Consider the following 14,531-nt stretch of genomic DNA (forward strand, 5'->3'; position numbering starts at 1 on the left):
AAATGACCTTCAGTGGAGCAGAAACAACAGCTCCATTTATACCACATCAGGGCACTTCAGTTAAACAACACTGTACAAACTGTTGTTGTCCTCCTCCACCCCTCTGTGTGTGTGAGTGTATTTTCCCAAGAGGAGATACTGAAGTGAATTCTTGTGTGATTACCATTTTTTACCTCCCAACGAGAGTAACTTTTGTGGTTCACAAAGTGAAAAATGGCTTCCCCCCTGTTTTTAATTTCTATCCAATTTTGATTGGTTTGGACAGAGTAAAGGATTAATGTTTCTGGTGATCTTACTGTCATTCTTGGTGTTTTTAATGAAACACTCCCGCATAAAATAATTATATTTTTGCAGAAATCCGTTGTCATCAAACAGCAGGGAATAATTGCTGTATGTGTTGTACATTAAAATATGCCCTTTCCTTAAATGCGCTTTTACACACATATGAAAATTATGTCCAAACCTTTTATTTACAGAAAAATGCAAGGGAAAAACAAACAAAGTATGACTTATGATATACCTCACTTCCTAATTATGATTAGTCAAAGTGTTGTATATTGTTCTATTTTTATTTCATTAAAAAGTTGGAAATAGTAGTTAAATAATACTGTAATTATGGATCAAACTAAGTATCGATGCATGTAATACTGTGTCCCTCAAAATCTCGATGACTGTCACTTTAAGAAAAAAACCGTGCTCGATACATTGTGTGTCTACTAGAGATTTGCGGTTTTTGTCTCATCCGCAGAGTGCGCGGATAAACCGCGGGTCGGGCGGGTGACATGACGAATAACTAGATTTTAATTAGATTCGGGCGGGTGGTGGTTGAACCATTCGGGAATATTTAATATACGTAGTTAAGGGATCGGCATCCTTTATCACTCAAAGAGCCATTTTGACCCATGTCTCAAAGTAGAGAAGACAATAGGAGCTGCTAAACATTCTCGCGAACATCTGCTGTTGGTCACCCAGTTAACGAGAATAAGGGCGTGTTATGAAGCCATTGACTTTGACGCCTTCTACAACATGTACAAACTGCTTGCTAGTCCAGCAACATGTTGTATGTAGCCGCCGCGGACACATGCACACGACTGCAAGGCATACTGGATGACACAGAGTACACTGAAGGTTGTGATAGAAACAATTTTAACACTCTTACTAATATGCACCACACTGTGAGGCCACACCAAACAAGAATGACAAACACATTTCTGGAGAACATCCTCACAGTAACACAACATAAACGCAACAAAACAATTACCCAGAATCCTTTGCATCCATGACCCACGTTCATTGGTAAGGTTGGCGGGGTTGGGGGTGCGGGGGTGTAAAATATAGTCAGGAATAGTCATGGATGCAAAGTATTCTGGGTATTTGTTGTGTTGCGTTTATGTTGTGTTACTGTGTGGATGTTTTCCCGAAATGTGTTTATCATTCTTGTTTGGTGTGGCTTCACAGTGTGGCACATATTAGTAAGAGTGTTAAAATTGTTTATATCACAACCATCAGTGTACTCTGTGTCACCCAGTATGTGTTGCAGTCGTGTACGTGTAGTTGCGAAAGCTGCCTACAACATGTTACTAGACTGGCAAGCAGTTTGTACATGTTGTAGAAGGCGTCAAAGGCATTGGCTTCATAGAATGCCCTTGTTCTCGTTAACTGGATGAGCACCATCAAATATCTTTACTCTGTGAAACGGTTCAAAATAGTTATTTGAGTGGTAAAGGTTTTAACAACGGGCGGGCGGTTGCGATTTTGATAAAATGTTGGTTTGGGTGGATGACGACTTTAGTGATGCGGTTGCGGATGATATAATTGCCTATCCGCGCATCTCTAGTGTGTACACCACCTTGCTCAGTGTGATATTCAGACCCAATCAAATTACCGGTAATTTTGACATCTGATATCGCTAATTTAGACCGGTTGGTCAGATTGATTTGAATGGATTTTCCATTCTTTGGTGGTGCCCTATCACTCACTCTTGTCAAACTTTCTTCTCTGCAGTGCAATGCGTGTGTTGCTCTCCAAACTGCCAAGGCCTTGGATTGTAGACGAGAAGAAGGACGACGGCTACACCGCACTTCACCTGGCGGCCCTCAACAACCACGTGGAGGTTGCGGAGCTGTTAGTCCATCAGGTAACAACAAGCAAGTCTCACTAATGTGAATGGCTGACAACAGATGCGACCCATCATTCTAAGTAAATTAGAAAAAGACAACTCATTCTGTAGCACGTCTGGCTCATTTGATTGTACAATACATAAACAGCTACTTCACTCCCTGGAGCCAGCAAGCTATAGACTCTTCCTAGCTGCTTTAACTGCCATTTTTTTATTATATCCATACGGTTCATAGGGGCTCCAGGTTTTTTTTTTAAGGCTGCCAGGCTACATACCTTAAGCCACCTCCTTCCACTACTAATGCAATCATAGCTTCATGGGCTCCTTCCTCATTTTTAATTCCCCAAAGACTTACAGGAGTTTACTGCAAAAGTCACCTGACTAAGCAGCGGCTGTGTTATGTAGGTTAAGGTGCACGGCGAAACTTTAGCTGCAATGTCCCCCACATGCGGTTGTAGTGGGGAAAGCCTCACCTCCCCCTTCCATAATTCTCTGCAATGGGCTGTTTCGCTGCGATGCTTCAGCTTTCTATTTAGCGAGTGTGCGAGGTGCACTGCAGATTCCCCGGCAGCCAGCCAGGGCATTCTTATTTCTTGCAGAATTAATTAAAAGCCTGATCACAATGATTAGCTTCCCTGCACATCTTCTCAGCTGAGGAGTTAGCAATTTTGGTAATAATACCACATGTATGCCTACATTATTTTGCCCTTCTCTTGGTTGACAAGGTTAAAAACACAGATGGTTCTGTCATGGTAGATGAAGCCTGCACAAATTTCAATCATTATTTTCCATATTAAAAGTTTTTGTGGGTGTGTGTCATATTTATTTAACGATTCATTTTTTTTGGTCTTCTTTTTCCCAGGGCAATGCCAGCTTAGACATCCAGAACGTCAACCAGCAGACAGCCTTACACCTGGCAGTGGAGCGTCAGCACACTCAGATTGTCAGAGTAAGACATCTTCTCCTTTAATTATTTTCTAAATTGTCCAACCATGTCAAACAGAGTACTGGTGGCTGTCCTGTGCAACACTAGTGCACTAAATCTCTGAGGCAGTCTTGCTTCAAGCCGTCCACAGTGAAGTTGCATTGAGTTTACAACTCTGCCATCTTGTGGACTCAATAAAAATGGTATTTTGTAGTGTAACCCTTGCAACAGTGAAACATTGCCAACAGCAATGTGTAAACTGGCTTTATGGCCTTTCACAGTGTACCATAAAAAAATGATGGTGGCTGAAAGAGTTCCTTGTTCCTGGTATGTGTGTGCGTGTGCATGTGACAGTTGCTGGTGCGAGCTGAAGCCAAGCTGGACGTGCAGGACAAGGACGGGGACACGCCGCTTCACGAGGCACTGCGACATCATACGCTGTCCCAGTTGCGGCAGCTGCAGGACATGCAGGATGTCAGCAAAGTAGAGCCCTGGGAGCCCTCCAAAAACACGGTATACATGCACTTGGCATTTAAAGTGTCCTGTCTACTCTAGTCTATTTGTTCTGAGGAGCTCATCTTCACAAATCATAAAGGTGCCACTATTAATTTTTTGTATCGTTGTCAATGCAATGCTTTGCCATAACTTTCAAAAATTTTAGTATGAATATAGTAATACCGTATTTTTCAGACTATAAGTCGCAGTCTTCTCCACAGTCCAGCAGGGGGTGAGACCCGGCCAAACAAAAAAAAAAAAAACTATACATATATATAATATATATATATATTTTTTATTTTATTTATTTTTTTAGTAGTTTGGCCAAGTCTCACAAAAAAAACCCTCGACTTATAGTCCGAAAAATACGGTACATTCAGAAAAAAACTAGTCAAAGATCTTCAATACAAAAGAACTATGTTGCTTTTAAATGACCGTCTACAAACACGCAAGTCAACAATTTCCAATATGACTGGAGTGCTTTGCTGTTTTTAGGTATCTACTGCTACACCAGTCAAACATTTTCAGTGTATCAGCCGTTTTTACTTGTTTTTAGGAATTAATTCCACCAATATTAGTCAGACATCTGCAGTATGTTGGGATATTTCTGCAGTTTTTGGGAATATGCTCCAAAAATGCTAGTCAAATATATGACAGGAGCGCACAGCTGTTTTTAAGAATCTACAGAAACTTAAAAAATGAGCTGAGTCAATTTAAGATCTTGAATAAATTGAATTTAACATCTTCTCAGCTCTTAGAAATTGGTGCAGTAGATAGCAAATTAGGTATCAAGTGTCGGGCAGCTGAGGGAACTCTTGTTCATTTATTGTGGGAATATCGGAGAATATAAGAGCAATGGTTGAAAGCAACAAAAGAAGCGATTGATTGATTGCTTGATTGATTGATTGATTGATTGAAACTTTTATTAGTAGATAGCACAGTACAGTTCATATTCCGTACAACTGACCACTAAATGGTAACACCAGAATACGTTTTTCAACTTGTTTAAGTCGGGATCCACGTTAATCAATTCAGGGTAAATCACATTCCTAAATATAAACATCCCAATGACACTGCAAATTTGTATTCTTGGTGATCTGCATCAATTTAGTAACGTGTCATCAAAGAGTAAAAATGTATTTCTTTCAATATGCATCATGACACAAAGGGTAATGCCAAAAAAAAGGATAGGTGTTGATGTCCAACTCATACTGACTGGTATACACAAGCAATGGAGATGATATCAGTAGAAAAAACTGTATTTAGTTTAGATAATAATGACTCATATATTGCAATATGGGATCTAATATTTAAATTCCTTTTAAATATTAAATGAAAGGCCTACTGAAACCCACTACTACCGACCACGCAGTCTGATAGTTTATATATCAATGATGAAATATTAACATTGCAACACATGCCCATACGGCCGGTTTAGTTTACTAAATTACAATTTAAAATTTCCCGCTGAGTTTCTTGTTGAAAACGTCGCAGAAGGATGACGCGTATGATGACGCGTGTTTGTGACTTCTCAGGTTGTAGCGGACATATTAGCCCAGCACCACTTACGGCTAAAAGTCGTCTCTTTTCATCGCATAATTACACAGTAATTTGGACATCTGTGTTGTTGAATCTTTTGCAATTTGTTCAATTAATAATAGAGACTATAAAGAACAATGCTGTTGGTGGAAAGCGGGGGATTGCAGCTGCCTTTAGCACCGAAACACAGCCGGTGTTTCTTTGTTTGTTGTGAAGCTTTAACACAGAGCTGTCAAGCGAACATGCTTCTCTATGTCAACCAGCAAGTTTTTGGATGGCAAAATTGTGATATTAGGTCTGCTCTTACCGGAGACTTGAGTGGATTATGCGACCTCCTACTGTAGCTGTTAAAAAGGCAGCTGTGATCTTGGCTCCTCCATTGGCTTCTCTCAGAGACACTGGCGTTCACCGCAGCCCTCCGATTTTCAGGTATGACTTTATAATCTCACTAAAACACTATTAACACAATAAGCAGATATGGGATTTTCCAGAATTATCCTAGAAAATGTGTCTAAACACATCTGAATCGCTCACACTGCCGTCGCATAGAGCCGTCACCTTTTTTATTTATTTTTTATTGCTTCACTCTAACTTTCCTCATCCACAAATCTTTCATCCTCGCTCAAATTAATGGGGAACTCGTCGCTTTCTCTGTCCGAATTGCACTTGCTGGTGGCTATCATTATAAACAATGTGAGGATGTGAGGAGCCCTACTACCCGTGACGTCACGCGCACATCGTCTGCTACTTCCGGTACAGGCAAGGCTTTTTTCTTAGCGACCAAAAGTTGCGAACTTTATCGTCAATGTTCTCTACTAAATCCTTTCAGCAAAAATATGTCAATATCGCGAAATGATCAAGTATGACACACAGAATGGACCTGCTATCCCCCTTTAAATAAGAAAATCTCATTTCAGTAGGCCTTTAACCTAAAATATGATTTATTTTATCTTTGTGTTAAATACTGGACACAATGTGTTGTCAATCTTATGAGATGTGATGCAAGTGTAAGCCACTGTGACACTGTTGTTAATTTTTTTAATGTTTTTCTTTTTTTTTTAAATAAATGGCTGTGATGATAATGTCAATGAGGGATTTCTAATCACTGCTATGTTGGAATTCTTATTAATATTGATACTGTTGTTGATAATATTCACTTTTGTTTGACTACTTTTGGATTGTTTTGTGTCATGTTTGTGTGTCCTCTCAATTGGTCTGTTGATTGGTATTCTGAATGTTGCTGGGACGGGTTTGGTTTTGGAATTGGAATTGTATTATTTTGTTGGATTGATTAATAAAAAAAAGAGAATGTACAGCAAAAAAAAGCTAGTCAAAGGACATGCAGTTTTTTCGGAATCTGCTCCAAAATCGTTCCAGCACCGTTGTGTCTGTCTGACAGGAACGCTCTGCTGTTTTTAAGGATCTAATGCCAACATGCGAATTAAACATCTTTAGTACAGGTTTGAAGAATCGACTGTAACAATACTGTTTTTAAGAATCTGCTGCAAAATGCTACTAAAATGATTGTCAATATGACCCAGGCTTTCTGGTGTTTTTAGGAATCTACATTACAAAGCCTCTGTGACAGGCATGCTCTGCTGTTTTTAAGAATCTACTGCACAAACACAAGTCAAAGATCTTCAGTCTAACAAAAACTTAATGCTGTTTTTAAGAATCTGCTGCAAAATGATACTGAAAAGATTATCATTGTGAAGGACTCTACATTGCAAAGCCTCTGTGACAGGCATGCTCTCCTGTTTTTAAGGTTGTTCTGCCCAAATTCTAGTCAAATAGCCTGTATATAACAGGAATGCCGTGCTGGTTTTAAGGATCTGAAACACAATTGTGCTCAGCGCTCCCTTTGTCTTGCACCACTGCTTGCACACTACTTAGCCCATCACTCAAGACTACAGCCTGACACTTGTAGGGAGGCAGTCAAGCATTTCATACAACCATCTCAACAACAGCTTGTACAAGTTCATCTCTGGGGAGCCTAACGCAACATGTATAGGGGACACATTGCCACAGGGGTGATTTAGAGGCTTGTATACATACCTGCAGGTACAGAACTTATCTGCCACTTCCAGCCTGCGTCTTACTTCTTCTTTCTCCTCTGTCATGGTTGGTGCACCTCCCCTGGTCAAAGCAGTCAGACAGCAGGCCTAATTGAGGTGTTCAGTTGGGTCGCTCTCCTGTCGCGCCTCCTTCTCAGACATGAGAATTGAATTAGCTCCATTGGCTACATGCTGACGACTGTCAGCCTCAGAGCTGGGCCATCTAACTGAGAATAGAGGGGGATCTTGGGATAATGAGATTTTAGGTGGGGCTTATGGAGCTACACTGCCGGAAAGGCTTGTTAGAACATGACTTTGATTGGATAATTGCTTGGTGATTTGACACGGATCATACGACCCCACCGGATTAAACTGGAGACATAAGTCTTTAGCATCAGAAGATCCGTGTGTCTCTCATTGCTCACCTCCCGTTGGTTTGTTTGTCTGCAGTTAATCATGGGCTTAGGCACCCAAGGGGCAGAGAAGAAGAGCGCAGCATCCATCGCTTGCTTCCTGGCTGCCAACGGAGCCGACCTGACCATTCGTAACAAGAAGGGCCAATCCCCTTTGGACCTGTGTCCTGACCCCAGCCTCTGCAAAGCGCTTGCCAAATGCCACAAAGAGAAGAGCAGGTAAATGGACACTGATGGAATTCATTCTAAGCTAACTAAGCTAATTCCATATGTAACCGTTGTCACCTGCGGTAATAAACCATATGCGGTTATATTGAACTACTGAAATACTGCCTTATAAAGGAATGCAGCAACTCTCATACTGCGGTACGTGTACCACTAGTGGTACACGGGCTCCATCTAGTGTACGCCAAATAATCACTTAAATCAGGGGTCTCAAACATTCGGAGACGTTATTATGCGGCCCGCACTTTGATATGACAATTTAATGTATGTGCGGCCCACGAGTTTAATATGAACGGCGCTTGACAGCGTCATACTGGCCCACGTCCCCAATTTTCCCGGGAGACCCCTAAATTTCAGGGCACCAATTCTCTCGAAGCCCCCGCTGATTTATACCATATCAACAATATTCAGGGGGTGACATAATGGCACTGCCTTCAGCGCCCCCTAGATCCTGAACTGGCAGCGTGCAAGCCCAGTTATATGTTGCATCTGGCCATGCAAGACGCACGTATCTTGTTGCAAGATATATTTGATCAACAGCTACACAAGTCACACTGAGGGTGGCCGTAAAAAAAACTTTAACACTGTTACAAATATGTGCCAGACTGTGAACCCACACCAAACAAGAACGACAAACACATTTCAGGAGAACATCCGCATTATAACACAACATAAACACAACAGAACAATTACCCAGAATCCCATGCAGCCCTGAGTCTTCCAGGCTCCAATATACACACCACCAACCCTCCACCCCCCCACCCTCCCTACTTGCGTCGGTTGAGGTGTTGTATATTGTAACCAGAGAGAGTCAGGGCTGCAAGGTGTTCTGGGATTTTGTTCTCTTGTGTGTAAGTTGTGTTAGGGTGTGGAAATTCTCCCAAAAAGGGTTTTTCATTCTTGTTTGGTGTCGGTTCACAGTGTGGCCCATATTTGTAACAGTGTTAAAGTTGTTTATACGGCCACCCTCAGTGTGACCCGTATATCTGTTGAACAAGTACCTCTTGCAGCCACTGACGTTGTTCTGCACAAGTCTCATACAAAATGTTACAGAGCCGGCACATTGGTTGTGTGATGTAAAAGCGTGCGCGATGACATGTAGTAGTGCAGTAGTCCTCTTCTAGGGGGTGCGCCAACCCCTGGAGATATTTGAAGGTATGTCAAGGGGCAAGTGAGATTTATTATAAAATTGTTATAAAAAATAGCAGTAATTCATAAATCCTTTATTAATATATTATTGACCAATACTTCAATGAAATGTGAATGTAAGTTCATAAACTGTGAAAAAATAATACGACAATCCAACATTCAGTGTTGACAGCTAGACTTTGTATGGACATGTTCCATAAATATTGATGTTAAAGATTTCTTTTTTTTTTATGTTTAGAATTAAGTTGATGAAACCAGATGGATCTCTATTACAATCCTCAAAGAGGGCACTTTAAGTTGATGATTACTTCTTTGTGTAAATATCTTCATTTATAATTGAATCACTTGTTTATTTTTCAACAAGTTTTTGTTATTTTATACCTTTTTTTCCAAATAGTTCAAGAAAGACCACTACAAATGAGCAATATTTTGCACTGTTATACAATTTAATAAATCAGAAAGTGCTGTATTTTGATTCATCTCTTTTTTTTTCAACCAAAAATGCTTTGCTCTGATTAGGGGGTACTTGAATTAAAAACATTTTCACAGGGGGTATATCACTGAAAAAAGGTTGAGAACCACTGTTATAGAGGACGTTAAAGGCAGTGCAGTCACGGCAGCCTTAAATAATGTCGGCCGGGTGAAAATTGGGACAAATTCATGAGAATGGTTGCACCAGTAGATTGTCGGGACGTGCACTGAAATTCAGGAGTCTCCCGGAAAAATCGTGAGGGTTGGCAAGTATGTTGCTAGGGCGGGAAAGCCATTCATAGAAGGTGAGTTCATTAAAAAGTGCATGTTAGACTTTTTAAGAAATATTTTCTTGCGGCCCAGCCTCAACCAGTTTCTGCATTCAGTGGCCCCCAGGTAAATTGAGTTTAAGACCCCTGACTTAAATAATTAATTCATTTTGAATTAAGAACAGTGTTTTATTTTCCTTTATTTAAACACTGTTATTGTACAAACTGTGTGTTATGTTACAGTGGCCAAGGATATTAAATAAAACCTTTGCTTTGTTTTTAATAAATACTTAGGCTTACTACGCTACTGTATTTTAATGTAGGTCATTATTGCGTTAGTATGTGGTGGTACTTGGTGAAATGAGTTTGAGAACCACTGAAATAATGTATTAATTTTAATTTTTGTCTTATTTCATGAAAGTCAGCATGAGAGCAGACAATGACATTAAATCACCTTGAAACCACAACAGAAAACACATGTTTTAGCCTAAAGGTGGCAAACAGAAACACAAGCTTAATTTTTACCGTGCAATGACTGTGTTTCTTGCTATAAATCTTCTCATACTCTCTTAACAAAGTCGAATTTCTAACCCGTCATGTTCTAGCGGCCCGGTGGGCACTCGCAGTCCATCTTTGAACTGTAACATGGAGTCGCTGGAGGAGTGCATGGTGTGCTCCGACATGAAGAGAGACACCCTCTTCGGACCGTGCGGACATATCGCCACATGCTCCCTCTGCTCACCACGTGTCAAGAAGTGTCTTATCTGCAAAGATCAGGTCCAGTCACGGACTAAGGTATCACATACACACTGGAGCAACAAAAGCTCCTCATTGTCTAATATGTTGTTTTAATGATCATGTTTCTTATGCACTTTGCCCACCCAGGGCCTGATTTATTAAAGTTGTGCGTGTATTATTTTAACACGTGCAAAGCGCACACAGAGCTAATCTATTAAGCTTGTGCATTATTGCGTCTCTTAAATGAGCTAAATAAAGAGCGCATTCAATTTGGCAGGTCTATCATGAATATGCAGAATATATGCTGATCTTCCGAATGCCCACAATACTGGTTCGAGAAAATTCTATCTTAACTACTTAGCACACGCAGTTTGATTTTTATCAAGACTGAAACTGGTCTTAGGAGCTGTTTGTGTTTATTTTTAGAAGTTCTAGAAATATGCAAACTGGCAGTTGCGCAGAATTATCTGGGAGAAAGGAGGTGCCCGTGCCGCAGCTCAACATACCATATATTGGCTTTCGAAAATAAAAATATGGCCCCTTGTTTCCTGGGCGCCACAGTTACTGTTTTGGGTGGGGCTTTCTCAGTGGTAGGGGCCATGCTTTGACTCCCGCACATACTGGGAGACATATATATATATATATATATATATATATATATATATATATATATATATATATATATATATATATATATATATATATATATATATATATATATATATATATACACATATGTATATATATATATATATATACATATGTATATATATATATATACATATGTATATATATATATATATACATATGTATATATATATATATACATATGTATATATATATATATACATATGTATATGTATATATATATATATATACATATGTATATGTATATATATATGTTTATACTTATAAAGTAATTAGTTAGCAGTTACTATGTCAAAGCTGTTTTTGTTAATTTTGTTCTTATGTATAAACGTTAGGTTTATAGCCTCACACTTGTGCACAGGGATAGATGGAGCTTTTACTCGCTGACTGGCTGTTCAGTTTGAAACTACTCTTCAGCCACCCAGACAAGACATTACACTAGATTAGTCCGCATGGGCTTTGGAGAGAGGCACTTTCAAGCCAAGAAGTAGCTAAACATTTGACACGGCACACACCTAGCAACAAGGAAGTGCTAACGCTAGCTGCTGTGCTAAGTCACTAACAAAACTTAACAACATAGACGGATGTGATTAGTGATAAAGGCACTGCAAAGAGAGATATAGGTTCTCAAGCAAACTAGTGAATGTGTAAATAAAACTGGTGTCACTCACCAATAGCTAAATGCAATCAGTGACCCAAGTATTGCATCACTCGGGCGTCGAAAAGTCGGCATCGAAGCGCTATACTCTTTGGAAAAGTTTGTTGTGTTTTCGTGAGGGATGGGGTTGAACGAAAGAGAATGTCGCAGAAAAGAGCAAACGGCTGTAACAAAGGCACATTACAAGATACCAGTATGGCGGTATTGTCTCTAATATGTACCTCTTTTTAAAATACCCCGTGTTAAATGTAATACCAGTATACTTCCCAGCCCTAATTACAATTGCATTTTTTTGCTGACGCTCGTAGTTAGTGTCAGCGTTTTCCACGGGCGCGATTTTATTGGGGGCATTTTTAGTGCCCTATAAAAGTGGGTTCCTTTGTAGATACACTGCAGATTCTAACATACACATTAAACATGTTTGAAAACAGCAAGACGCCACATTTAGGAGCATGAAAATATGAGTGTGCAGTAAATGAGTGTTTCCATGGTGCAAACCACGTAGTACAAACAACAACCTCACTTAAATAGGGTGGTCTATCTTCGCTAGTTGTTAATTTTACACGCAGTATGAGTAGATCATGCGCAATGCACCCTTTAATAGTACACACAATTTAGTATTTTTCACACGCTGTTTAGCGCGTGGTTTTTGGATCTTCGTAAACCCCTGTCCTTAGCGGAGAAACATGTAAAGACCCTGCCGTCCAACTCCCCTCCATTGTGTAATAGCCCAATAGACAGTTGCCACAATATTATTCACATAACATGAACTTTTAGTAATTGTTCGTCTATGTGTAATCTACAGATCGAGGAGTGTGTTGTGTGCTCCGACAAAAAGGCGGCGGTATTGTTCCAGCCCTGCGGCCACATGTGCGCTTGTGAGAGTAAGTTACAAACTTGTCATCATTGTTACCGTGGTGGTGGTAAACAGTGACGTGCAGTAATGTTTGAGGTTAAGGAGACATTGACCCACTAGTCAGATTTACAAACATACAGTATGATGCTAAGTCACCGACTCGCAGGTCAGATTTACAAACATTATAGTAAGATGCAATGGCACTGGCTCAAAATCACAAAAACACACAGTATGATGTTAGAATAAAATATTTCAACACATTTAGCACACAATTAAACCAGCAACTGCAGAGCAGACAACTTTTTGACTTGGGAGCCGCATTGGGTTAAAACAATTTGGCTGGGGGTCGGGCTGTGTGTGTGCGTGCGTGCGTGCGTGCGTGCGTGCACGCGTGCACGTACGTACGTACCGTATTTTTGGGACGATACGTCGCAGTTTTTTTCATAGTTTGGCCGGGGGTATGACTTATACTCAGGAGCGACTTATGTGTGAAATTATTAACACATTACCGTAAGATATCAAATAATATTATTTTGCTCATTCGCGTAAGAGACTAGACGTATAAGATTTCATCAGATTTAGCGATTAGGAGTGACAGATTGTTTGGTAAACTTATAGCATGTTCTATATGTTATAGTTATTTGAATGACTCTTACCATAATATGTTACGTCAACACACCAGGCATTTTCTCAGTTGGTTATTTATGCGTCATATAACGTACACTTATTCAGCCTGTTGTTCACTATTCTTTATTTATTTTAAATTGCCTTTCAAATGTCTATTCTTGGTTTTGGGTTTTATCAAATACATTTCCCCAAAAAATGCAACTTGTATATGAATTTTTCTTCTTTATTATGCATTTTCGGCAGGTGCAATTTATACTCTAGAGCGACTTATACTCCGGAAAATACGGTAGATATATATATATATATATATATATAAATATATTCCTCGCGCACTAATTGACTAAAAGAGCGCGCACTTGATGTGTGCTTGCCTGACACTGCGGCGCGAGTGCTATGATGTCACGTTATTGATGGGATAATGCATTTTTAGACAATATGATATACCTGAGCGGCAAGGAGACACCAAGAGTAACAAGCTGACAGGACAGATTTAAAAAATAAAATAATTAAATATGTTGCTTGACTGCCTCCCTGCCTCCCTACGATGTTCTGAGAGAAAAACATTTTAATGTTTTAGGGATAAAATATTTATTAAACACAAAATAATGGTGCAAGTGCAGGGGTTCTCAAACTGTGGTACGTGTACCACTAGTAGTACAAGGGCTCCATCTATTGGTACGCCAAAAAAATGACTCGAATAAAGTACAGTGTTGTATTTTGCTATATTCACACACAGTGTTACTGTTCAAACTGTGTGTAATGTTACAATGGCCAACAATATTAAATATATTTAAAATATATTGTCTGCCTTATTTTTAATGGATACTGAAGCCCACTACGCTGCTGTTTTTTAATGTTGGTCATGATTGTGGTACTTGGAAAGCCAAGTTTATTTCTGAATCGGTACTTAGTGAAAAAGGTTTGAAAACCACTGTATAAGAGTAAAAAACTTGTAATTCAGGAGAAACATTTTTATAAACCGAGTAAATGCCATGGGCAAAAATGTTTTTTTATTTTTTATTTTTGACATCAAACATTTATTCTGTTTTATCTCTGAAAATGTGTTGTATGCTCTAAATTTATGGCGTTATTTTTTATTCTTAATTACATCTTTATACTTTAAATTTCCAGTTTGTCCCTAGCATGGTTTAGCATGTAAATGTAAGTTCTAGGTTATCCACAAAGGTGTTAACTCCACTGCCTTGCTCTTTCCAGACTGTGCCAGCCTCATGAAGAAGTGCGTACAGTGCCGGGCTGTGGTGGAACGCCGTACCCCTTTCGTGCTTTGTTGCGGAGGGAAAGGTATGGAGGATGATGCCGCAGATGATGATGATGATGATGATGA

At 39.6% G+C, this 14,531-nt stretch overlaps 1 protein-coding gene across 4 annotated transcripts in view; it reads left to right on the forward strand.

Moving 5' to 3' along the window:
- mib1 (MIB E3 ubiquitin protein ligase 1) overlaps positions 1–14,531 on the forward strand; it is a 117,353-nt gene that overhangs the window by 95,236 nt on the left and 7,586 nt on the right. For 2 of the 4 annotated variants that reach the window (XM_061920566.1, XM_061920567.1), the window contains exons 13-19: positions 2,005–2,137; positions 2,982–3,068; positions 3,399–3,557; positions 7,583–7,764; positions 10,265–10,454; positions 12,509–12,587; positions 14,402–14,531. The exon at positions 14,402–14,531 is cut by the window's right edge and continues 17 nt beyond it. In XM_061920566.1, the coding sequence (XP_061776550.1) occupies positions 2,005–2,137; positions 2,982–3,068; positions 3,399–3,557; positions 7,583–7,764; positions 10,265–10,454; positions 12,509–12,587; positions 14,402–14,531 (960 nt within the window). The remainder of the gene's footprint in view (positions 1–2,004; positions 2,138–2,981; positions 3,069–3,398; positions 3,558–7,582; positions 7,765–10,264; positions 10,455–12,508; positions 12,588–14,401) is intronic. The other 2 variants (XM_061920568.1, XM_061920569.1) reach the window with 1 other exon arrangement.

Source organism: Nerophis ophidion, linkage group LG14 (assembly GCF_033978795.1).
Source record: "Nerophis ophidion isolate RoL-2023_Sa linkage group LG14, RoL_Noph_v1.0, whole genome shotgun sequence".
Lineage (NCBI taxonomy): Eukaryota > Metazoa > Chordata > Actinopteri > Syngnathiformes > Syngnathidae > Nerophis > Nerophis ophidion.